The sequence below is a fragment of the Protopterus annectens genome, chromosome 2.part0 (genome assembly GCF_019279795.1).
Source record: "Protopterus annectens isolate FY-2018-M chromosome 2.part0, PAN1.0, whole genome shotgun sequence".
Classification (NCBI taxonomy): Eukaryota; Metazoa; Chordata; order Ceratodontiformes; family Protopteridae; genus Protopterus; species Protopterus annectens.
The window spans coordinates 966,182,208-966,208,143 of record NC_056728.1 but is presented as its reverse complement, the minus strand read 5'-3'; the positions used below and the strand labels follow the sequence as shown (position 1 = coordinate 966,208,143).

Here is a 25,936-nt window from a genome sequence, read left to right as displayed (position 1 = left end):
CCTTTGGCTTATCTACCTCGTCCAGGGTCTTCACAAAATGCCTGGCACCAGTAACTGCATTTTGCAGACAGAGGAATTCAAATTTATTCTTACTTGGACGACTGCCTTATACAAGCAGAGAACAAGGACACTCTACTAAAGCACCTGGCGTTCGTAAAAAGATTATTAATTTGCCTAGGGTACACAGTAAACGAAAATAAATCAAAACTAGTACCCTCTCAAAAGATAATATTCCTGGGTGCAAGCTTAAATACAACTGCCCAGATGGCTTATCTCACGCCAGGCAAACAAAGGCAACTAACTTCTTACTTCAAAATGTTGGCAACAAAGACCCAGTTATCTGCAAGAAAAATTCTGCAGGCTTTGGGCTTCATGGCATCCTGCATTCTGCTAATTCCATATGCCAGATTGCATATAAGGAAACCTCAATGGTACCTAAAAAGTGTCTGGACTCAACATTGTCAAAGCCTGGAAGCATTAATTACCCTCATTCCTTGCCTGCAACAGGAGTTTCTTTGGTGGGCTCATGCATGTCACCTCAACAAGGGACAGCCATTCACTCTACCCACAGCCAGGCAGTCAATAACAACAGATGCATCAGATTATGCCTGGGGAGCACACATGGCAGGAAAATGTATTTGGGGCACGTGGTCCACAAGCCAAATGCATCTACATATCAATCAAAATGAGATGCTAGCTGTTCAGAATGCCCTGACAGCTTTCAAGATCTACTCCATCTAGGACAACTACTGATAAGGACGGACAATACTACAGTCATGTGGTACATAAACAAGCAGGGAGGCACACATTCCTACCCCCTCTGCAGACAGGCCATGACTTTGTGGAACACAGCATTGACTTATCAAGTACACCTGCAAGCACAATTCCTGCCAGGAAAGAACAATACTCTGGCAGACGAACTTAGCAGAACTAAGCAGAAACCTCATGGATCCCCACGAGTGGAAACTGGATCCACAAGTCTTCAGCATGATGATAAAGGAATGGGGATGCCCAGACATAGATCTATTTGCCTCCCCTCAAAACTGCCAACTACAGAAATTCTGCACAAGGACTTATCACAAGCAAGCATGGAAAGTGGATGCTCTGTTCAGCTGGAAATGTCTAACAGTATATGCCTTTCCTCCTCTGCCTCCCCTCCCCAAGGTACTCCTAAAGGTCAGACAAGAGAAGCCAAGAATGATTCTGATTACCCCAGACTGGCCACGCCAGCACTGGTACCCAATCCTAAAAAGCTTGTCTCAATTCCCAGCCTGGACATTGCCTTTAATTCCTCACTTACTGTCCCAGCAAAACGATCAGATTCTGCACAGCCAACTCAAGACCCTAAATCTGGCAGCATGGCGGATAATGTAACCATTCAAAGCACACCTCTCTAAAGCAGTGATGGATGTTATTTTGGAGGCCAGGAGGCCCAGTACCAGAAAATCTTATGCAGAAAAATGGAAAAGATTCTGTGCTTGGAACCAGGCACAAAGGAATTGACACATCTGTACCAAATATTCCTCAGATTTTACAATACCTAACTGAGATGCTGGACAAAGGCCTATCCTTTTCATCAATTAAAATGCATGCCTCTGCCATTTCAGCTCATTACAATACGGAACCTCCTATTTTTCTCGTCCACTGCTAACCTCAGAGGGGCCAAAAACATAAGACCTCCAAGGAGAGCCCCAATACCTGCATGGGGCCTCAATTATGTCTTGGAAAAACTCACACTGCCGCCTTTTGAGCCAGCCAATACAGCTGATATGAAGTTTTTATCTTGGAAAACCGCTCCTAGCAATAACCTCTGCAAGACGAGTTTCAGAGTTACAGGCACTCATGGCTGTGGAACATTTCATCATTTTCCATCCAGACAGGGTTTCTCCAAGGACGAACCCAACATTTATGCCTAAGGTAGTGTCCAGTGTGGCCCTTAACCAAACCATTCATTTGCCTACCTTTTATCCAAACCCACAGAATAAGGGTGAGAGACTTCTGCATTCCTTGGACATACACAGACAACTACGCTTCTACTTGGACAGAACTAAAGCTTTCAGAAAAACTGAGCAACTTTTAGTGGCATATGCTGCAGGATCTCAAGGAAAGCCTATCTCCAAACAGACTATTTCAAAATGGATAGGCCACTGCATTCGTTTCTGCTACTCACAACATGGCAAATCAGTGCCCAAGGGCATTAGGCCTCATTTTACCAGGGCAGCAGCCACTTCAGCAGCCTTTCTCAGAGTACCAACCAGACATTTTAGAGGCTGCAACTTGGAGTTCAGTGCACATTTTTACAAAGCACTACCATTTACCTCTCTACTCTAAATCCACTGCAGTTCTGCAAGGCCTTATAGCCTCTCCTAATCCTATTTAGGCCCAGCCACCCAGCCTTAGCTTTGTGATTCAACCCAAGAGTAATGACTGCAACAGTGAAACACGATGAACATAGTACAGTTGTGTACCTACCATAAATGTAGATGTTCGAGTGTATTCACTGTTGCAGTCCAGGTTACCCACCCTCCATCCCCCTTTTCTTTGCTGGGACTTACCTATACTTCTCTTTTTTTATACAACCTGTGTGGTGTATTTGCTTGTAGATGAAGGAAATGTTTATTTTACTGCATGCATAATTATTGGCATAATATTTTTAGCCTACCATTTTGGGGCACCTGACATCTGGGGCAAGAAAAACTGAAGAAAATGGCGTTGGCTGCATCTTATATACCCCTGGCATACTGACGTCAGGGAAGAGGCGACAGCAACCGACGCCAGACCAGGACTTTGGAATTCAGGCCGACTGCGGGTAGCCTGCCAGCAGGATAACCCAAGTGTAATTACTGCAACAGTGAATACACTCGAACATCTACATTTATGGTAGGTACACAACTATACTTTCCTCCACTGCCAAAGTCCAACTAGCTGCAATTTCAAATTTTCATGTGGGGGAAAATATGGTGTCGTCTGCCTTTTCTAAACTTTGCAAGACCTTCCTTAAGGGTACCTTTCTTTTGAGAACCCCGGTGAAGGACCCTTCTCATCTGTGGGACCTTACTTTAGTGCTTCAGGCTTTAGAATCACCCCCCCCCCCTTGAAACTGCAGCCTCGGTAGAGTTGCAGTATCTATCTTGGAAGACTGCTTTTTTAGTTGCCATTACTGCTGCTAGGAGAGAGTCAGAACTTCAAGCAGTGTCTATCAAGGTTCCTTATATGATTTTTCATAAAGATAGGGCAACTTTACATATTAACCCATCCTTTCTCCCCAAGGTTGTGTCAGAAGCCAGTATTAATCAGGCGATCAATCTTCCAGTCTTTTTTCCAAATTTTCAAAATAAAGGAGAATACAAACTACATTTGCTGGATGTGTATCGACAATTACTGTCTATTTGCACAAGACAAAAGCCTTTCGTAAGTCTGACCGTCTTTTTGTTTTTTACTCAAAACCCATTTTAGGGAAACTGATCTCCAAAGTTACATTTGCCTGCTGGATTTCCCAATGTATTTTTCAGGCGTACTCAGTTAGGGGAATTTCCCTACCAGGTCAGATAAAAGCTCATTCTTCCAGACTTATGGCTACTTCAGCAGCTTTATGGTCCAGGGTCTCAGATGATATTTGTTCTGCAACTACTTGGTCCTCATCTCATACCTTCATTTTACATTATAAACTGGACATTGTATCCAGGAACAGGGCATCTTTTGGCTCCACCATGCTCCGGAATATCCTTTCATGAGGGCCTCCTAGGTGTGTAGTAGCTGGGGACTCTGTCCCACAGGTTGAAGACCAAATAAAGTCAACTACTTCAGATAAATAAGTTATGTACTCACCATAATGTTTCATCTGAGTAGTTGTACTTCATTTGTCTTCAGGCATCCCCCCCCTTTCCCCAACCTTGTCAGTATTGTTCTGGCTATATATATGGTAGGTGGACACCTCAGGGATGTTCTTTGCCATGCTTTGCCTCAGGAAATATGGGTTACCAGTAGTGGTAAGGTCTTGCTGGGTCGGGTATGTCTTATGTTTTGAGCAGCAAACTCGATCTGAAGATAGGAAATAGAAGAGACATTATGGGTAAGGGGAAGAGCTTGGAGCTTGGATAAGATGCTAGTTATGCATCCGAGTTGGATCCGATACGGATCTGTAACCCATAGGTTGAAGACAAATGAAATACAACTACTCAGATGGTACATTATGGTGAGTACATAACTTCTTTTTTTATTTCTTTAACTTCTCCAGTACTAATCCTCTTTTCAGCTTTCCCCCTTTGTTTTCTTATTTTTTTGTATTGCAAAATTTTTCATATCCGGATGCCTTTGCCTGTATATTTCTTCAAATATCTTTGGTGCTGCGTTTTTGTATTGATTAGTTTTGCTTTCTCCTTTGCATAAATATTGCACAATAGTAAATCTCTCTTTCTTTACCGTGTCCATATGTCTTCTTCAGCTATGTCCTGCTCCTCCTGTTTCTCTTTAATTGCAGGACTCATTGTTCCATCATGCTGTGACATACCCTGTTTTAGACTTCCTACACTAAATCCTTCACTTTGCAGGTATTCCACAAGTTCAGCTTCTATTTTTTAACTTCTACTTTACTAATCTTCTCTTCTGTGTTCCCCCTTGTGATTTTATTTTTGTATTGTGAAATGTTCCATATCTGGTGCCTTTGCCTGTATTTCTCTTCGAATATCTTTGGAGCTGCTTTTCTGTATTGTTTAATATAGATCTCTCCTTTGCATAAATATTGCGCCATATCAGATCTGTTTCCTGTGAGATATGTCAGGGAACATACAGGTCGTCACTCCCAGTAACCTTGTTGGTACGTACACTACAAACTGATAGACATACTCTTTTCTAAAGCCTGGAGAGAGATGGATATCACCGAACCTATTCTCCACAAGCCAGAGTGCTCCAAAACTTCAAGGCTGGGCCTCACTGAGGTTAAGGGCCTCTTATGGATTCCATTGTAGTGTCAGTGGCCACCAAACTAGAGGTCCCTGAAGATGATCAAGGCATTCATCCTTCTATCTAACAAAGTTTCGGGTAATGGATTGGCATAGGAGGTGTGTGTGTATATGCTTCAAGTACTTTCAAAATTAGGAAATTAAATTACTTGGAGCACATGCTCAGGTTTTAGAGATAAATGACGGAGAAAAGAGTGGAGTCTCTGAAACATTTGACCACTGGGGATCTTTGCAAGCAGTTGAAGATCCAAGTGGCCAACATCAAATCCATTACTGCCTTATCCATGACACTGTTGTGTAATGTATCAAATGGAGCACATTGACTAGCAGGTTCAGGCATCGCAGTACAGCATCAAGCCTGGCCTTTACTCAGTGGATTTGCAGAACACTTTAAGCTGTCATTTGCCAGTGTCCTGTTTGAGGGATCATTTCTGTTTGGGTAAAAGGTTAAAGACAAGCTGCAGCAATGTGAGCTGGAAGGCAGAATACTAATAGCTTTTGTGGTCAGGTTCTCTCCAGAAGGATCATTCCATAGGAGCCAAGAGGGCACCAACAACCTTTGGTTTCAAAAGGTCCCAGTAATCCTGTAGCCAGCAGCTATTTTCTTCTGGTGGATGGGGAGCACCTGTTTAAGTTTATTTTAGTGTACAGTCAGTCCATATGGCTTCTGATGCAGCATCTTTTGTTAGAGTTGTGTTAGTTTCTACCTGTATGTTTATTTATTTTCTTTGTCATAAACATCTGACTGCTGCCTTCTTCCATGACTAATTGATGCTCCCTGTGTTTGGTTCTTCCCCCCCATCCAATCACTATTTAATTCATGGTACCAATATGCACTGATGGCTGTGTGAAAGCATTCACTAGACTAAATACAGTAATGAAAAGACCATCTACAAAGAATTATAACAAAATATTGCAATGTACTGTCCAAGTGTGCAGAATGCAGATAGTTCACCCTGTTCTGGTATTTATTTCACTCAGTGTGACAGCATTACTTATCTGCATTTTCCCTCTTCTAATGTTTCTCTTTCCCACATTAAGTTTTACTGTTTGCTACAGAGCTGGTCACTTTTTAAACATCTGAAAAAATACTGCTGATGTGTGTTCCTCCCCACTAGTACCCGCTGTTCATTCTACTTTTCTTCATGAAGCAAGATTCTTTGATTTTCTCTTTCTCCTGCTCACTCATGAATATTCTCAAGTTTTCTTAAGGATTCCAGGAAGCTGATAAAAGTTTGAGGGATTCTTGTTAACCCATCTTTCAACTCAGTATGGTATAAAAGCTTGAGTTGTAGCTCTTTAGTTTTGTTACAAGTGATTGGCTGCCTTGGAACACTGCTTAGTGTTGCACAGATGAATGGCTACGTTGAAACACTCTTTAGTTTTCTACAGGTGAATGGCTGTCTTCAAACACTGTTCTTCTCTTCCTTCTGGTCACAGAGAAGTCCCAGTCCATAAGATGCTACTCCCCTCCACATCCATTTAACACCACACTTCTGCAGTAAAAATCATCTCTCTCCTCTTTTGCATACATCTTAACTTGGACCAGAATTTGTCTTGGTGTTGTAGGACCCACTTCCTCCCTCTCTGCTGCTCTCGCCCCTTCAGTCCAAGTTGTGTTTTGTACCCTTTCTCTCTCTATGTATCCTGTTCTGACAGTCCTATTCAATTGCTCAACAAGCTTCTCATAAAAGATTCACAGTCAGTCCATTTTAGTCTCTGTGGTGTACCACTAAACCCAGTGATTATTCCTTCTTTGACCCATCCTTGTTGTCAACCAGTGTCTCTTCTGCAGACCTCATCTGGGCTTCCAGTGCCTTAACCCATTTCTTCAAGTCTGCATTTTCTTTTATCATTCTTGGTATAACACCCAAGTATTCTAATATAATTGCATCTTTGTGCTGTTTGTCTTCTATCATTTCTGTGGATGTAGTTGATCAGCTTTGCTTCATTTTGCATATTTCTGCAAGTACATCCCCATAGCAATACATCTGATCCTGCTTCAGGAGTCTGTGTCATACCCATGTCTTTTCTCCATATTAATGTCTGATTTGTCTACGTTCCCTTTCTGTTGTCTTCTTAAGCAGCATAAGTTCTCTTGATCATGAAGTGGGATGCCCTTTCTGACAGTATTCATTCCAGTCTTGTTTATAAGTGAATATTCTACATTTGCACTTGCCCCAGTGGTACTTACTTCCCTACTTTGCTACTAGGGCTACATCTTGCTGGAAGTTCATAGGTAGGTACTAGGCTAGCAGCCTAAAGGCCTACGTAAGCCTAGCCAGCAAGGTTCCATAGCTTACGCCACCCAAGAAAGTTATTTTCCTGTGCCAATGTCTAGCAGAGACACAGAAGTTATCCCCGGGGTGTATTTCCTATTTCCCATCCACTCATCAAGATTTTTCATGGAGTGCTAATGAAGAACTTTGCTTGACATAGATGGGTAGCTTGTTCCAGAGTATAGAAAGTCTCTGGGACAGGAATCTATCCCTCCAGCATGTCCTGTTTATTGTGATGACAAGGTTTAGGTCCCTAGAAGCGTGTAGCTGGGAGGGATTGTGATTTCTTTAGGTGTAGCATGTCCAACAGCTCTGGGTTTGACATAGCTTTATATGTTAGGCAGAGATCACCTCGGAGTAGGAGATGCGCTATGGAGTAAAGCTGGAGTTTTTTGAGGCGGTCAGTGTAGGGCATTTGTTTGAGGCCAGTAATCCTCTTTGTGAGGTACATCTGTGGCCTTTCCAGCTGCTGCAGATGTCTTGTGAGGTACATTCGAAAAGGGGCATTGTACTCTATAATGGGTCTAATGAGTGACGAGTAGAGGGGAACAATGACCTCTTTTTTCCTGGATGAGAACCCTTTTATGATGAGGTGTGCCACCTAGAAGGACTTCCTCACTACTGTGGCGATGTGACTATCAAAGGAGAGACTACTGTCCACCTGGGTCCCAAGGTCTCTTATCACGCATTCGGTGTTAAGTAGATTGCTGCCTATGTGGTAGTTCATGGGTACAGAGTTTTTACCAAAGGGGATGACACTGCACTTTTTGGCATTGAGCTTGAGAGACCATGGCTCTGACACCAGGCATCTGTCTCAGTGAGGCCCTTCTTTAGGATGTCCACATCATTTGGGGACTTGACTATGGCTCCTAGTTTCCAGTCATCTGCGAACATAGTTAGCCAGAGGCCTTCTGTGTTAGCCTGTACTTAAGAGACGTAGATACCAAACAGGAGAGGTCCCAGGATGGAACCCTGTGGTACTCCACTTTTCACTGCTTTGAGGTCAGATTTGGAGTCTGCAAATTTTACCGTGTGGGTTCTGTCAGTGAGCCAGATGGCAGCCCATCTTGTGACGTAGGGACTTATACCTAGTTTAGTGAGTTTAGCTATAATTCCAGAATGGATGATGGTGTTGAAAGCCTTGGCAAGGTCAAGATAGGCTGTGTGAACCACCTTACTCTCATCCACGGCTTTGGTGACTGCCTCAAAGAAGTCGATCAGGTTCAGGAGGCATGATCTGCCTTTCACAAACCCGAACTGGGTGGGATCTAGAGTTTGGAGGTTACCAATGTCTTTGTTTGAGTTCCATGATGATACGTTCCATGGTCTTGCAGACCAGGCTCGTCAGGCTAATAGGTCGATAGTTCCCGGGATCAGTGGTGGCTCTTCCTTTGTAGAGTGGGATAACTGTTGCTGTGCACCATTCAGTGGGCAAAAAGCCTGATGCGAGTCTATTATTGAACGTGGTGCTTAAGTGGGGAGACAGTTCTAAGTTGCAGTATTTTAAGCAATTTGTGAACACTCAGTACCATCAGTTGATCAGAAAATAAGTTTGAAATTTCAGACTTAACAAATGGTGACCTCTAAATGTAGGTGATAACAAATGTCACTCTTAGCACTGAAATAAAGGTGGTGGCTGAAGATAAAGGTCTAATGCTGGGATTATTTTTTCTTAAGTGACTGTCCTAATGTCTTTTGTAATGATGATATTTTCTTTGTTTTTGTTATGTATGGAGTGTTTCAAATGGGACCACATGGATCTGTTTAGTATTCTGGTCAACAAATGTATAAATTAATTAGGATATATTATTTCAATGGAGCCTACCTTGTTAGCACAATTTGAATTTGAAGTTAATACAAGGGAACATTATGGTTAGTGCATTCGTCCTTAGTCGTGTGTCTGCAGTACTACAGTACATTATTATGGTAAATACTAAACAATAAATTTGGCTGACTTGTATTTCTTGGTTTCTGTTGTAGTTTAACTTATGTTGTTAAGAAAGAAAAATTGTATGTTACTTAGTGCCTGGGTGGTATGAGTGCAAAAGACCATCTCTTTCATAATGTCATCTTGTTAAAATTATTATATTTATACAGGGTACATGCTTGAACCTGATCAAGACAAAAGACCTGATATTTACCTGGTTTCCTATTTTGCTTTTAAAATTTCTGGAAAGGACTGCCCAGTACCAAACATACATGTAAGTTGCTTTACTTTTCCTCATTAAGACTTGTGGCGTGTAAGTAAATGGGTGTTTTTTTTTTTTTGGGGGGGGGGCAGGTGGCTGTGCCTCATAAAAGTTAAAATAGAGAATAGATGTTTTTGCAGAACTTTACTAATTGTAACCAAAATAAATAGTTATAATACTAGCAATGTCAACAGTAAACCTTTTCAAAGTCCTGTATTTTCATACTGAACTTAAAGTTAAAAGTAGACACAGTCATTGGAAGGAAGCTATGATGACTTGAGAGCTTTGAATTCTTCTTTAGTTAATTAAGCTTAACTTCCAGAGGAACCATTTTCCTTTAATTTTCCTTCGACTTCTCTTAAGGTACAACTCCCCTTTTCGGGCACCACTTTGTTTTGTTGGAGTTTAAATCTGATTGTTGGTGTAAGATGCCACTGTGCAAGAGTAGGGTATGTGGACCATGATTTGCAATCTCTATGTGGCAGTCCAGGTACTTTATCTTTTATATTTGATTAAAATTGGGAAGTTGGCATTTGCATCGGAGGCCAACCCAGAAGTCCTTTAATTGTCATGCAGTTCCAAACACTTCTGTTCTCTCCTCTTGACTGCTTCCTAATAAATTGGACATTGCATGGGCTTTCTTCCAGGGCTGTTTTCTGATTATATATTTGTTACATCCAGTTTTGCCAAAGTATGGTCATTTTTTTGTATAACCTTATATGTATGTATATATATATATATATATATATATATATATATATAGTTAGCATTAGTAGTTAAAAACAATCATTTGGACTCTACTCTTAACATTGATTTCTAGCTTAAGCAATCCCATAACTATTGATTGATATACCATTACAGCCAGAATAAATCTAATGTAAAAACATAATTCAAACTATTGGTTTAATGTAAACTCACATATAGATATACTTTCTATAAGTTATCATGGCCAAATAAAAGTGGATATATTTTTAAAATTGAAAGTTTTTTTTTTTTTTTTTATATATATATATACAAGCAAAGCCTTGAAAACAGCATAAACATGAAAAACTCACAAAAAAATTATGAAGAACAGGCAAATTCGCTGCATGATTTTTCTGTTGTGAAAACCTCAGCATCTGTCCTGCATTAAACTTTTGCATCATCTCAAGTATCATCTTAGTGTTGTGTTTAGAAACAGTGTTATAATCTAAGGTATAGTCTCATGATCTGCATTGTTGACACTAGTTTGTACTTGACAGTCTAGGGCTATTGTCCTCACCATCCTTGCCACTGTCTGCTAGGTAATATGACAAGAAGGTGGCCGTAGGAGTGTACAGGAAAAGTTCTCACTGCCCCAGATTATACTTGCCACACCTAAACAGTATTTACATTAAGCAGCTTCAGACCACAGTTATAACAACTAGCTTCCTAGGATATACATGCACACCTGTGCACATATACACAGAGACACTGTTTCACAGGAAAGGCTGTCTTACTATAACAGTAACTGATCTGTTGCTTGTACAGGATTTTTCATACAGATGCTAGTACATACATGCACACACATGTGCACACATACCGAGACATTGTTTCACAGGAAGGGTAAATGGTATTTTGCCAGTATCTCTCCTGTTTTAGAGTAACATGCTGTCACTAGCTAGACCAGTCTAAGCACACTAAAGACTTAGTTACTGTTCACTAACAATATTATTAATGTTTGGTAGCTGTGACTAAAGTGGTCACTCTTTGAAAGGTGGAATTCTGTATGTTTCGGCTTAAACTAATAAATAAACCACCAGGTACAAGGTTTTGAAATTTAGTAATGTAGTTATTTACTCATAAGAAAATTAATACTGCAGGTTGAAAATAAATATGTATATAAATATACACTTGCACAATGAAAAACAAAGCAAAAAAAATTAAACAGACATACGGCAGTTAGAAAATGCAAGTCATCACTTATTGTAATCCTTTAGCTTTAGGTTTACTATAAACTATCTACCTCTGATTTTTAAGGCCATTTAGCAGTTGTAGAAGACTTGGAGGTAGTAAATTCCAGACAAGAGCTCTCAGTCCAAGGGGTCTAATGTGTAATCTTCAGAAGGCAAAGCCTAATTCTGCCCAACAGTTGCATTCTGAACTTCTTAAAGTCTTTCGGCTTTTCCCGGTTAGGGATCACCACAGCGGAACTCCGATCCGCTCATGATTGGCAGTGGATTTTTACGGTGCCGAGTTACCAGCCTGACACCCAACCTTCAAAGAAGGCACGCCCATTCACGCTTGCACCTACCTGCATGTCTTTAGTGTCACTCGACCACTGGGAGGACATGCAGACTCCACACAGAAGGCACTCCAGCCGAGACTCGAACGGGAGAACCTCTTGCTGTGAGGTGACCCTGTTAACCACTGCACCACCGCGGACTACTGCATTCTGAACTTCTTAAAATCCCTAATTCATTATTTTCCTGTTTGCATAGTTTACAGCTCTGTAGAAAGTGCAGTCAATTTTTTCAGTAATCTTTCAAAGGAAATATCAAACTTGGGGGGGTACTCTGCGGTGTGTGTGTGAATGATCCAATACATTTTACAAATGAAAACAACTGTATAATTACTTTACAGCTTACATATATTATGAGCTGGTATTTTTATGATAACCACTTTTGTTTTTTTTGTTTTTTTTTTTTAATGTCTGTGCCCACAAAAAGTACCAAACTTCTCCAGAAGTGAAAGATTTAAGTCCTTTTTGGGTGGTGTTAGATATTTCAACACATCAGCCCTGAAAAAAGCTATTTTACTTTTTAGACTTCTGCCTTGTACTGTCTTATAGTAGTTTTTCATGTAGTTGTAGCCAGTGTGGCTCCCAAATGTAAGGCAAATAAAATAGATAGCTGTGGACATGCCTGATGGTCCCTGTGATAACCTCAAAGGATGCACCTTCTTAATACAAGTCATTGAATCTCCGTATGTAAATTGTTTTGTAAATACAAAGTCCATCAGAATCTTCATTAGATAATACCATTCTCATTCTTTCATATGGCCCTCTTCACATATACAAGTTCTGTTAGTAATTCAACTTCATTCTGTTGCATTGCTTTCATTAAAATCTATCTTTTTATTGTGTTATCAAATGTCTAATGTGTTCCAGTAAACCCACGTTGATCATTTTTAGTTTATTCTGGCATTCATTTAGCTAGTTGCACATGAGTAATGGACATAAGTAGCTTATAATTTGTGGTTATGGATAGATGTTTGTCTGTAGGAAGATGACTTACTCAGATATTTACTTTCTTTTGGCAAAACCAATGTGATGATTTGTTTCCGTGACTGTGGTATCAGCCTTGCATTATGAACTTTACAGTAAATACCTCTAGTAGATGTGAAACCACTTTATGTATCCAGAATGCTAATAACTACATCAACTTTTACCTTTTGTCTGTGCCTTCATTACTTCTCAAAGTTCCTCTACAGTAATAAGCCCTGATTTAATTTTCATGATCCTCCATTACCTTTGAAGAGCCTTGCATTACTCAGATGCTGCTTTGTGTAACTTTTTTGTATTCCTGCCACTTAGACTCTGTAGTGTACAAACTTCAGTGATAATCTGTACATGGCTTTATGGTCACTATTGAATCTGTAATTAAAGGACTTCCCACCTTTGGTTGCAACCCTGCAATAGTTCTTTGTGATCTTTGCTCTTGTAATGTACCACAAGACCTTCTTTTATTCTGTAGTTCTTAAATGAAAGGCTATACAAAAACTGAAAAACTGAAGGCTCTTTTTTAGATAGCAAGATACAAACAGCGACAATATTTTAAGTCCCTTTAATTTTATATATAAGTTAGACATATTTTTATTAACCAGAGGAGAAATTGTAGACCATGATTAATAGAGTCGAAGGAATTATGTTGGAGTGGAAAGAGGAGCAATGGGCAATTTGGAGAAGTTGATCCTTCCATCAAATCAAGGTGGTTAGGATTACTTGATTTCAAGGGATATTTTAGAGCTACACAATTAATGCTCATATACGTAACACAAGCAGAAAGCTGTAATTCATAGTGTAAAGGGATGATAAAACAGTAGGGAAGTTTAAGAAATAAGTAGAGAATTAGGATTTTGGATGTAGATCTTTAAGAAGAATAACAACAACCATACAGAATATTATATTTATAAAGTAGCAGAAGCTATTCTAAGAACTAAGTCGACACAAGAATGGAGAAAGGAGATTTTGCTAATAGAGATGACTGCAGTTAGTGGTACAAGGAACAGGCAAGAGAGGGCTGGAATGTACTGGAGAAAACTGGCAAGGGAACCAAGGTATTGTGAGCAAATACGTAGAGAGGGATAGGTGGATAAGGAAGATGGGAAGAGGCCAAGAATACTTTTGGCTACAGGCTGGAGCCTGCCTTCCCTACCCAGTATTATCAGAGTATAGGCAAAGAGAAAGGGATGCTCTGGTAGAATTTTTAGTTGAATCTAGGAAGGAAGCTACTTTTGAAAAAGTGATAACTAGGGCATTTAAAATATTGTACAATAACTATAGGAATCAGAGGAGTTTAGAAAAGGTTGAGAAGAGAGACTGGATAAGCAGTTCACAAGAAAACAATGGGAGGACATATGTATGGCACCCAAGAATTCAACAAAGTCTAAAAGATTTAGGATTTTTACTTTGAAGTGTTTGCATTGGTACTTTTATGCCCCAGACAGACTGCAATGATTTTTTTCCTCAGGTAAATGGCAACTCTTGGAGGTGTGATGGAGAAGAATTAGGAACCGGAACATATATTTTGGGAGTGTAATAAACTGGCAGACTTCAAAACTTACCTACAGAGTACTCTGTTAGAAATATTGGGTGAGCAAATGGATGTAACTAAGAAAATTATTTTTTGAGTTGGGATGCAGGATCTGAATATCCTGTTTCATAGTAAACCATTGCTAAGCTTAATTCTGGTAGCTGCCAAAAAAGGCAATTACTAGAAAATGGAGGACAATGTCTAAACCAACTGTATTTGACATTTAATACTGTAGCAGAGATAAAAGTACTGGAAATTTGATCTTTAGAAAAGAGTAAGAACAAGTTAGAGAAAAAAAATGGAAATTATGGGAAAAATACATGCAGAGTAACATTTTGGAGGATGAGTGAGATTTAAGGGAAGGCAGGAAGTGAGAAATGTTTATAATGTTGGATTGATGCTAGTTGTACAAACACAATGTGATGTGTAATGTTTATAGCCAGGAACATGTCAATATGGATGTCCTTCAAGGATGCATCTGCAGTCGTAACAAATGGGTTGTCCTGTCGTCAGGCAGCCCTTCGGTCGGCCGGATTCCAAAGTCTGGGTCCGGCTTCGGCTGACGTCGCACTCCGACGTCATCTCTGCTGGTCTTCGGGTATAAAGGCATCAGCCGACGCCATTTTCCTCAGTCTTTCTTGCCGCTTGGCTCAAGCAGAAGCTGTTCGCAAGTGCCGGTCGGTCAGATCCAGAGATTACTACTACCGAATACTACTTCAAGACTTCTAAAAGCTAAGTACCCGTTGGGGACTCTTTCTTGCCTCAGCCGATGTCAGAAAAAGTCAATAACTGTTTAACTTGTGGGAAACAAATACCTCATAAAGATTTCCACTCTTACTGCCTGCCTTGCTTAGGCCCAGACCACGACGTAGCAGCCTGTTCGCCTGTGCTTCCTTCAACCGATAACGCTTAGGCGTCGGTCGGAGTTTGCTGAACAGTTTTTCGGCTCAGATTTTGCGTACATTATGCCGTCGGATCCTCCGACTACCCAAATTGTTAAAAACGCAAAGAAAAGACCGGCACTCGCTGTCCGCGGTTTCGGCCGAAACCACGGTTAAGCAAGCCGTGAGTGTCTCGGTTTTGGCCGAAACCGAGAAAACCGGTCAATCTTCAGCCGAATCCATGACTACTACTGAGGCTCCTGCTACCTTAGTTGAATCTGCCTCAGAAGTTTTGCCTACTACTGTGGTTCCTAGTGATTTATCAGACACCATTCCTTTGGATGTCTCTACCCCAGCACGTGGTGCTGCTAGGCCTCCTGCAGCCATGTCTATTAAGGCCTTTGCCAGGGCTAAAGCAGCCAAAACTGTTAAATCAGTGCCTGTTAAGCCCCCCTCACACAGGCCCACTTCTAGTTCACAAATGCTTACTCTGGCAGAGGATTTAATATCCTTAATTAGGGGATCCCAATCTCACCCAGACAGGGCCTCTTAGCCCCCAGAAAAGAGACCTAGAGCAGAGCCCCCCCGAGCCAGTGGCCTCTGATGATTCTTCGGATGACTCAGACATTACAGATCAGCCAGAGGCTCCTTTTTCTACTTATGAAGATTCCGATGCTGAGGAATCCATTCCATCTGCCTCTCCACCAGAGGAATTTTCCTTTGGGAAAACCTTACATGCCATGAGAGAACAATTCCAATGGCAGGGACAAGATTTCTCAGATTCCAGAAAAAGGCTTAGGACATTTCTGCACTTACCACAACATAGGCCCTTAGCTATACCTCCAGTACTGCCTGTTGTGGATGATGCATTTAATGATGTTTGCACTGCTCCTGATACTTTACCTCCAGCCCCTGCCAAACCAGATAGATTTTACAGGGTGCCAGACACTCATCACCACCTATACAAGGCCCCACTTGCAGATCATGAGACTATATCCCAGGGGCCTAAGGCAGTAGCCTCGACCTCAGCAAAAAACCCTATTCCTTCTGAAAGGGAATCCAGGTCCATAGAGAGATGGGGGAAAAAAGTTTACACCTCTGCTACTCTCTCAGCTAGAGCTTTAAACTGTCAGTTTCATATGATCCAATACCAAGAGTTTATGCTTGATCAGTTAACTAAGAAGCTGTCCACTGATGACTCCTTAGATAAGAAATATGTTTTAGAAATGGTGAATAACATTCAGCAGGTTAGTAACCATTCTTTAAAATGTGGCTATGATGCACTGGAGGCTTCATTTAGATCAGCCATGACTGGCACAGTGATAAGAAGGCATGCATGGTTGAAAGAACAGGTCTTGCCGGATCATGTTAAAGCAAAGCTGTTAGATGCTCCTATGGATAAGGCCAGTCTATTTGGTACACCTGCTCAGCAAGTAATGAAGAAAATGGAAGAGAAGGCAAAATCTGTACAAACAGTTAAGGATTTCTTACAGGTTCAGCCCCCAAGGTTTAGCAGGAACTGGCCTGCCAAAAATTGGTCCTTTCCAGACTCCTCAAAATCTCAAAGAGGCAGGAATAGACGCTCTAGAGGCAGAAATCAATCCAGAGGAGGTGCCTACAGAGGACGACAGTGGCAAGGCAATAACCGAGGCACAGACACAACCACTGCCACTGCAACAGGACAATCACAGTGACTTGGCTCTGACACCGCCTACCAGGGAGCAAATAACAGCACCTATAGGCGGAAAGTTAGCCTTATTTTCGAAAATTTGGCACTATATCACAAAAGACAAGTGGATTTTGCAAACCATAGACCAAGGCTACAGGTTCCACTTCCACACCTTACCAGTAAAAAGAGGAATGCCAAACCTACCTCCAAATCAAAAAACAGAAGCTCTAAAGCAGATAGCGCAATTAACAAAGATAAGAGCTGTGGAAAGAGTACCAATAACAGAACAGGGCAAAGGATTCTACTCCAGACTCTTCCTAGTACCAAGAAAAGAGAAAAGTTGGAGACCTATTCTCGACCTGTCCGTCTTAAACACATACATCATTGTCCCAAAATTCAAAACGCTGACCCTACAGCAACTTCTTCCCATGCTGGGCAAGGAGTGTTGGCTGGTAACTCTAGATCTCAAGGAGGCATACCTGCACGTCCCCATACGACCAAATTGCAGAAGATACCTCAGATTTCTTGCAGGATCAGAGCATTATCAATTCTCAGCATTGCCCTTTGGCTTATCTACTGCGCCAGAGTATTCACAAAATGCCTGGCATCAGTAATCGCTCACTGCAGGCTACAGGGAATCCAAATTTATCCATACCTGGACGACTGCCTGTTACAAGCGGACAACAAAAGCAAGCTGACAACAGATTTACAAAGAGTCATTTGCTTACTACAAGCCCTGGGATACACAGTCAATTTACAAAAGTCAAGACTGATACCATCCCAAACAAGAACATTCTTGGGTGCGGAATTGGACACAGCAAAACAAATGGCATTCCTAACTGCAGAAAAACAAAACAACTCCTCTTTACTTCTTGGCATTAACAAAGCAGAACAAACTAACAGCAAGAAAAGTACTGCAGGCCTTGGGCTTCATGGCATCATGCATAATCTTGGTCCCACATGCCAGACTGCATATGAGAAAGCTACAGTGGTACCTAAAGAATTTATGGTCTCAACACAGGCACAGCTTAGAAACCAAAATCCCACTAATCCCATGCCTGAAACAGGAGTTCCTATGGTGGGCTCAAGCATGCCAGTCAAACCCAGGCTTGCCCTTCCACAACTCTCAAGCAAGCCAAACCATCACAACGGACGCCTCAGACCTAGGCTGGGGGGCGCCCATGTTGGACAAATGCATACAAGGATTGTGGACTCCAGACCAGCTGCACCTGCACATAAACCAAAAAGAAATGCTGGCAGTAAAGCTAGCAATCCAGAAATTCAGACCATTCCTCAAAGAAGGCCATTTGATGATAAGGACAGACAACACCACAGTCATGTGGTACATCAACAAACAGGGAGGTACTCATTCATACCCCCTATGCAGAATGACTCTGGACCTTTGGAATATGGCTCTGAGCTACAACATCCAGTTACAGGCAATATTTGTGCCGGGAAAAGAAAACACCCTAGCAGACATGTTAAGCAGAACCACCTCGGATGCTCACGAATGGATGCTACACCCGGACATCTTCAAGGCCATCACAAAGAAATGGGGAATGCCACAAATAGACCTATTCGCATCCCCACTCAATCACCAGCTCAAAAAATTCTGCACAAGGACATACCACCCACTTGCATGGAAGGTGAACTCTCTATCCTTCAGTTGGAAAGGCCTGACAGCATATGCATTTCCACCTCTTCCTTTGATGCACAAGGTACTACTGAAAATCAAAGAGGAACGCCCAAGGATAATCCTGATAGCTCGAATTGGCCAAGACAACACTGGTATCCATTGCTGAGGAGCATGTCTCAGGGGAGAATGTGGTCAATACCCTGATGCCTTTGATGTTAACTCAGAACAACTACAACATCATGCACCCAAACCTAAAAACCTTGCAACTGACTGCCTGGAACATCACATAGCAGCAACTAACCCAGACCTATCCCAAAGGGTTAAAGACATTATCCTTGAAGCCCGCAGACCTTCAACCAGAAGGAACTATGCAGGAAAATGGAAAAGATTTGTCATTTGGAGTACTGAAAGAGGAAAAGATGTGTCGAACATAGATATTGCTAACATCCTGGAGTACTTGGCAGAGCTTCTATATACAGGCCTGTCCTATTCCTCCATCAAGATACATGCATCAGCTATTTCAGCAGAATACAGCTTCGATCCACCTGTCTTTTCGCATCCTCTACTCAGGCAGTTCCTCAGAGGGATCAAAAATGTAAAACCTCCTAGGAAACCACCATTACCAGCATGGGACTTGAACTTTGTGCTAGAAAAATTGACACTCCCTCCATTTGAACCAGCAGCAACAGCAGATCTTCAACACCTATCATGGAAAACTGCTTTCCTACTGGCAATTACTTCAGCAAGGAGGGTTTCGGAACTACAGGCCTTAATGGCAGTACAACCCTTCCTAATCTTCCATCAAGATAGGGTGTCCATGAGAACTAATCCTACATTTATGCCTAAGGTGGTATCCAGAGTGTCTTTAAACCAGGCAATCCACCTACCTACCTTCTTTCCCAATCCACAGAACAGGGGAAAGACTGCTGCATACCTTGGATGTACATAGACAGTTACGCTACTACCTGGACAGAACCAAAGGTGACAGAAAAACTGACCAGCTTTTAGTAGCCTATGCAACAGGAAGGGAAGGAAAAGCAATTTCCAAACAGACAATCTCCAAATGGATAGGAAATTGCATAAGATTCTGTTACTCCTACCACGGAAAACCAATTCCACAGAACATAAGACCTCGTTCTACAAGGGCTACAGCCACTACCACAGCTTTCTTACGAGGAGTGGCAACCAAGGACATTATTGAGGCGGCTACTTGGACCTCCGTGCATACATTTGCCAAGCATTATAATTTACCTCTATATTCTAGATCCCGAGCAGGGTTTGCCACTGCTGTACTGCAAGGGATCCTAACTACACCATAATTCTTCTTCCTCTTCCCCTAGTTTGGCTATGGTATTCTACCCATTTGTTATGACTGCAGATGCATCCTTGAAGGACATAGTACAGTTTTGTACCTACCATAAATGTAGATGTCGAACAGGATAGCATCTGCAGTCAGGATTACCCACCCTCCTTCCCTCTGTGGTACTCCTAGGGTATTTACCCTCCTAATAGCTAGCTGGGGGGGGGAGTCTCTTATGGTGTATTTGTTAGTATATATGTACATACATTATTATTTTTTGTGTTTGCCTTCTACTTTTTGGAAACATTGGCATTTATCCAAAATTTAGCTTACCAAGAGGGCAACTGGCATCTGGGGCAAGAAACACTGAGGAAAATAGCGTCGGCTGATGCCTTTATACCCGAAGACCAGCAGAGATGACGTCGGGTGAAGTGCGACATCAGCGGCCGGACCCAGACTTTGGAATCCGGCCGACCGAAGGGCTGCCTGACGACAGGACAACCCATTTGTTATGACTGCAGATGCTATCCTGTTCGGACATCTACATTTATGGTAGGTACAAAACTGTACTTTTGTTTTCTTTTATATAACTGTATGTTTATGTCGCAAGTGATAATTCAATAAACGTGTTAAAAAAAGGAGGACTTATTCCATTACCTCGCTAAACTCCCTCTGAGAAGTACCTCGTGGAAAGTAAGCACTGTAAATAGTGAACATAGCTAACCCCCAGGGAACCATTACATCCTAAATCCATGCATACATCCATGAGTAAGTAACCCCTTTTCCCATTTTTGCACCTGGGGTTGGGGTATCAACAGTGATGATCATCTCCTAAATAACCACTCTTTTTTTTTATCCCTGTTTCATTCACTAATAGGACTCCTCCCTTGTGCCTAGAACCTTGAAAAGCTCTGCATCCCTTATCCAAATACCTTTGATTAATGCTTTATGCTTGCTTTCTGCAATGTGTCTTTTTCTTAATACCATAACGCAAGGATGTCATGTTGGATGTCATATAGTATATGACCAATTTCTTCTAGCATCTACTGTATGAAACACCTTTCTCAGCCTTCTTAATAGAGATGCCCATGATTTTGCTCATATGGTAGACTACCAAATGAGTGTACAACTGTTTCCCAACAAACGTACTTGCAACACTATTCATCAGCCCTTAGGTTTCTTAAAAACTGCCTCTGTCCATGTCCACTGGCCTTTATTTAGCACACGGACATTTCTGCTCTTGTACCATTACCATTTGATAGTAAATCTACATGTATCCTCGACTCCCATCACCAACAGCTTTCACTCCCTTCTACCCTAGCCCTGTGTGTGGAATACAGTTAGCCTCAATAAGAAAGTCATCTTGATGCCGTACATTCTTAGCGTAATTCTAATTGTCTGAAACTGTACACCTCCAAAACTGAGGCTGTGACTGTCATACTACCTTAAAGGAATTTCTTCGTTCCTTAGCTACATCAATCTGATGGTGTAAATTTTCATTCATTCCTCAACAGTTCGATCCAACTTGGCCATTATTTCAGCTTGTGGCCACCCAAAAAAAACTCTCAAGCTCTGCTCGTACCTATAATGCACCCACCGCTAATATACCTCAGATCTCATTTGCTGCTTTTGCATTTGGATGTAGTCACCTTAAACTTGCGAACGTTTGAGATTTGAGATAAGTTTATTTCTCTTTTTTCTTTTTTTTTTTTTTGCAAACTTTTAACAGTTTTTCTATTTTCAAATCCTCCCTTTTTACACATATTTGTGTAGTGTAGTTTACCATAGTTGGTATACCTTTTTCTCACTTACACTTTTCTTAGTGTAGTTTAAATTATCATTGTTGGTAATTTGTCTGTTTCTTTAATTTTAATATATTTCTACCTTTAATAGTTTAAAAGTAAAAGAAGAGTTTTTTTTTTATTCTCTTCAGTGTTGAAAATGGCCCTTCTAGCTTTAAGAAGTGCCAGAAATGCGGGCACAAGTTGCCTTTCTCAGACACTCATGATGTTCGTGTTTCACTGTTGCAGTCATTACACTTGGGTTATCCTGCTGGCAGGCTACCCACAGTCGGCCTGAATTCCAAAGTCCTGGTCCGGCATCGGTTGCTGTCGCCTCTTCCCTGACGTCAGTGCGCCAGGGGTATATAAGATGCAGCAGATGCCATTTTCTCCAGTCTTTCTTGCCGCGCGGTGCCCGAAGCAAAAGCAGTTCTCAAGTGCTGGTCGGCCGACTCTTGAGATTTTCAAAATTGAATTTCAGATCCGAAGTCTTCAATAAAGCTAAGTACCCCGTTGGGGAAACTTTTTCTTGCTCCAGACCGATGTCAGTAAAAGTTAACAATTGTATTTCTTGTGGGAAGCAAATACCTCATAAGGATTTTCATTCTTACTGTATTCCTTGCCAAGGCCCTGACCACGATGTTGCTGGTTGTCAGTTTTGTGCTAGATTTAAGCGTCGGTACGATTTTTTTTTCCATTACTTTGGCCGAAGGTTTAACTATATAATGCCGTTGGAACAGCCGACGACCGGAGTTCATAAAAAGCGCAAGGAAAAAGAAAAGGACAGGCATCCAAGGTCCAAAACCAACAACAAAGTCTCTTCTAGGCCAGTCGCCAGTTCTCAGTGAGGCGCTTTCGCAGCCCCTGACGCCCGCTACCTCAGAGCCACAGGCCGCCTCCGACTCCCACATGGAGACAACTTGGCCTCTGGAAACTCAAGGTATTGGGCCTACGGAAACTACTTCCTCAGATGGGTCCAGAGCCGCTGAGCAGGCATCGGCTTCTGAGGGTGTTTTCAGACCTACACAGCTTACTATCAAGACCACTTCAGCAACCAAGGCAAAGGCTAAAACACCTTTAATGACAAAGAAACAAGTACAGCATTCTTCTGGACAGTCTTCCATGCCTAAGAAACAGATGCTTAAAATGGCCGAGGACCTAATTACTTTGATCAGGGGTTCCCATCCCTCTCCTGACAAAAGGCCTAGGCAAGACACTGACTATGATTCCTCTGATCAGGTTTCTATTTCTTCTGATTCCTCTTCAGAACAGGGATAGTCTGTTCCTCACTATGAGGACTCTGATGCTGAAGAATCTATCCCTTCAGCCTCTCCTCCTGAGGACTATTCTTTTGGGAAAACCCTGCACACCATGAGGGAGCATTTCCACTGGGAGAGCCAAGATTATTCAGAATCCAAGAAAAGACTCAGAGATTTTCTTTTATTGCCTCAACACAGACCTCTTGCTATACCTCTTGTACTAGACATTGTAGTTGATGTATTTTCTGAGTCCAGTCTGTCTCCTGATTCTTTACCCCTGCACCAGTTAAGCCAGACAGGTATTACAGGGTTCCAGATTCACATGCATTTCTTTATAAAAACCCTGCTGCTGACCCAGAAAATATATCCCCGGGTCCCAAAGGGGTCAAGGCTTCCACTGCAAAAAACCCTGTTCCCTCTGATAGGGATTCTAGAGCTCTGGACAGGTGGGGGAAAAAAGTTTACACCTCCGCTACTTTAGCTGTAAGGGCTTTAAACTGCCAGTTTCACATGCTTAAATATCAGCAATACCGAATGTCTCTGCTAAAACAGAAAATGCTGGCAAACACTTAATGTCCTGAAAACAAGGAAATGCAGGATTTATTGCATGCAGCTGAACAAGCAGGAAAACCTACTTTGCAATGTGGTTTTGATTCTTTGGAGGCCTCTTGTAGGGCCGCTGTAATGGGTTCTGTGATTAGGAGGCATGCTTGGTTAAAAGAACAGAGTCTGCCTGATCATGTTAAAGCAAAATTATTGGATGCTCCATTACAGCATGATACTTTGTTTGGTGTTAAAGCAGAAAAGGTGTTAAAGAAAATGGAGGATAAAGCTAAATCAATGCAGACAGTTAAGGATTTCTTACAGGTTCAGACACCCAGATTTAGCAGGAACTGGCCTTCTAAGAATTGGTCCTTTACAGTGTCTGACAGGCCACAAAGAGGCAGATACAGACGCCCTAGAGGCAGATCTCAGGCTCAAAGCTCATACAGGCCTAAACAATGGGGTGCTCCTGCCTCCAAAAGCAGTGAAGACAAATCACAACCTTATAGGAAACAGTCCCAATGACTTCCCACTGCCAATGCGAAGCACTTACCTTTTGGCAGCACCTTTAAGGGGAAAGGTAGCACTTTTCTCACAAAATTGGCACATGATTACCCAGGACAAATGGGTACTGAATATTGTTTCTCAGGGCTACAGGTTCCACTTTCACACCCTGCCAAGGACAAAAGGTATGCCAGACCTGCCACACAATCAGTGGGCAGAGGCACAAAAGCAAATTTCATCTCTCATGGAAATGAGGGCTATTCAAAGAGCACCACAGCAAGAGCAGGGGCAAGGATTTTACTAAAGACTTTTCTTGGTACCCAGAAAGGACAAAGCTTGGAGACCAATACTGGACCTGTCTATTCTAAATACTTTTCTGGAAGTTCCAAAATTCAAAATGTTGACACTACAGCAACTTCTGCCCATGCTGGGCAAGAAGGCTTGGCTCGTAACTTTAGACCTCAAAGAGGCATACCTGCATGTCCCAATCAGACAATCTTGCAGAAGATATCTCAGATTCATAGCTGGCTCAGTGCACTACCAATTCTCTGCACTGCCCTTTGGCTTATCTACTGCTCCCAGGGTCTTCACAAAATGCCTGGCACCAGTAATTGCATTTTGCAGGCAAAAAGGAATTCAAATATATCCCTACTTGGACGACTGTCTTATTCAAGCAGAAAGCAAGGACATTCTACTAAAGCATCTGGCGTTTGTAAAAAGATTACTAATATGCCTAGGGTACACAGTAAACAAAAAGAAATCAAAACTAGTGCCCTCTCAAGAGATAATATTCCTGGGTGCAAGCTTAAATACAACTGCCCAGATGGCTTATCTCACTCCAGACAAACAAAAGCAACTGACTCATTACTTACAAATGATGGCAACAAAGACCCAGTTACCTGCAAGAAAAATTCTGCAGGCTTTGGGCTTCATGGCATCCTGCATTCTGCTAATTCCATATGCAAGACTGCATATGAGGACGCTACAATGGTATCTAAAAAGTGTTTGGACTCAATATTGCCACGGCCTGGAGACAGTAATTACTCTGATTCCCTGCCTGCAACAGGAGTTTCGATGGTGGGCACTGGCTTGTCACCACAACAAGGGACAGCCATTCACTTTACCCACAGCCAGGCAGACACTAACAACAGATGCATCAGATTATGCCTGGGGGGCACACATGGCAGAAAAATGTATACAGGGCTCGTGGCCCGCAAGCCAAATGCATCTTCATATCAATCAAAAAGAGATGCTAGCAGTACAGAATGCCCTGACAGCCTTCAAGGATCTACTCCAGCTAGGACAACTATTGCTAAAGACGGACAACACTACAGTCATGTGGTACATAAGTAAGGGGGCACACATTCCTACCCCCTCTGCAGGCAAGCCATGAACTTGTGGAACACAGCATTGACCTATCAAGTGCATCTGCAAGCACAATTCCTGCCAGGAAAGACAAATACTCTGGCAGATGAACTAAGCAGAAACCTCATGGACCCTCACGAGTGGAAACTAGATCCACAAGTCTTCAGCATGATAACAAGGAAATGGGGATACCCAGACATAGATCTATTTGCCTCCCCTCACAACTGTCAACTACAGAGATTCTGCACAAGGACTTACCACACACTAGCATAGAAGGTGGATGCTCTATCATTCAGCTGGAAAACCCTGGCAGTTTATGCCTTTCCACCACTGCCTCTCCTCCCCAAGGTACTCCTAAAGGTCAGACAAGAGAAGCCAAAAATGATTTTGATTGCCCCAGACTGGCCACGCCAGCAGAGCTTGTCTCAAAGCCCAGCTTGGACTTTACCTCAAATTCCTCATCTTCTGACCCAACAAAACAATCAGATCCTGCACAGCCAACTCAGAACCTTAAATCTGACTGCATGGTGAATACTATAACCACTCGGAACACACCTCTCTCTAAAGCAGTTATGGATGTCATCTTGGAAGCCAGGAGGCCCAGCACCAGAAAATCTTAAGCAGAAAAATGGAAGAGATTCTGTGCTTGGAATCAGGCACAAGGAATTGAACCGCTTGTTCCAAACATCCCTCAGATTTTACAATACCTAACTGAGATGCTGGACAAGGGCCTATCCTTCTCATCAATTAAGATCCATGCCTCTGCCATTTCAGCTCATTACAATACAGAACCACCT

The 25,936-nt window shown here is 42.0% G+C and overlaps 1 protein-coding gene across 1 annotated transcript in view; it reads left to right on the top strand.

Moving 5' to 3' along the window:
- Positions 1 to 25,936, top strand: part of BMP2K (BMP2 inducible kinase) — a gene marked incomplete in the record, with an annotated part of 1,991,334 nt that overhangs the window by 704,242 nt on the left and 1,261,156 nt on the right. Inside the window, 1 exon segment of the mRNA XM_044061221.1 lies at positions 9,338 to 9,441. Coding sequence (XP_043917156.1) covers positions 9,338 to 9,441 — 104 coding nt within the window.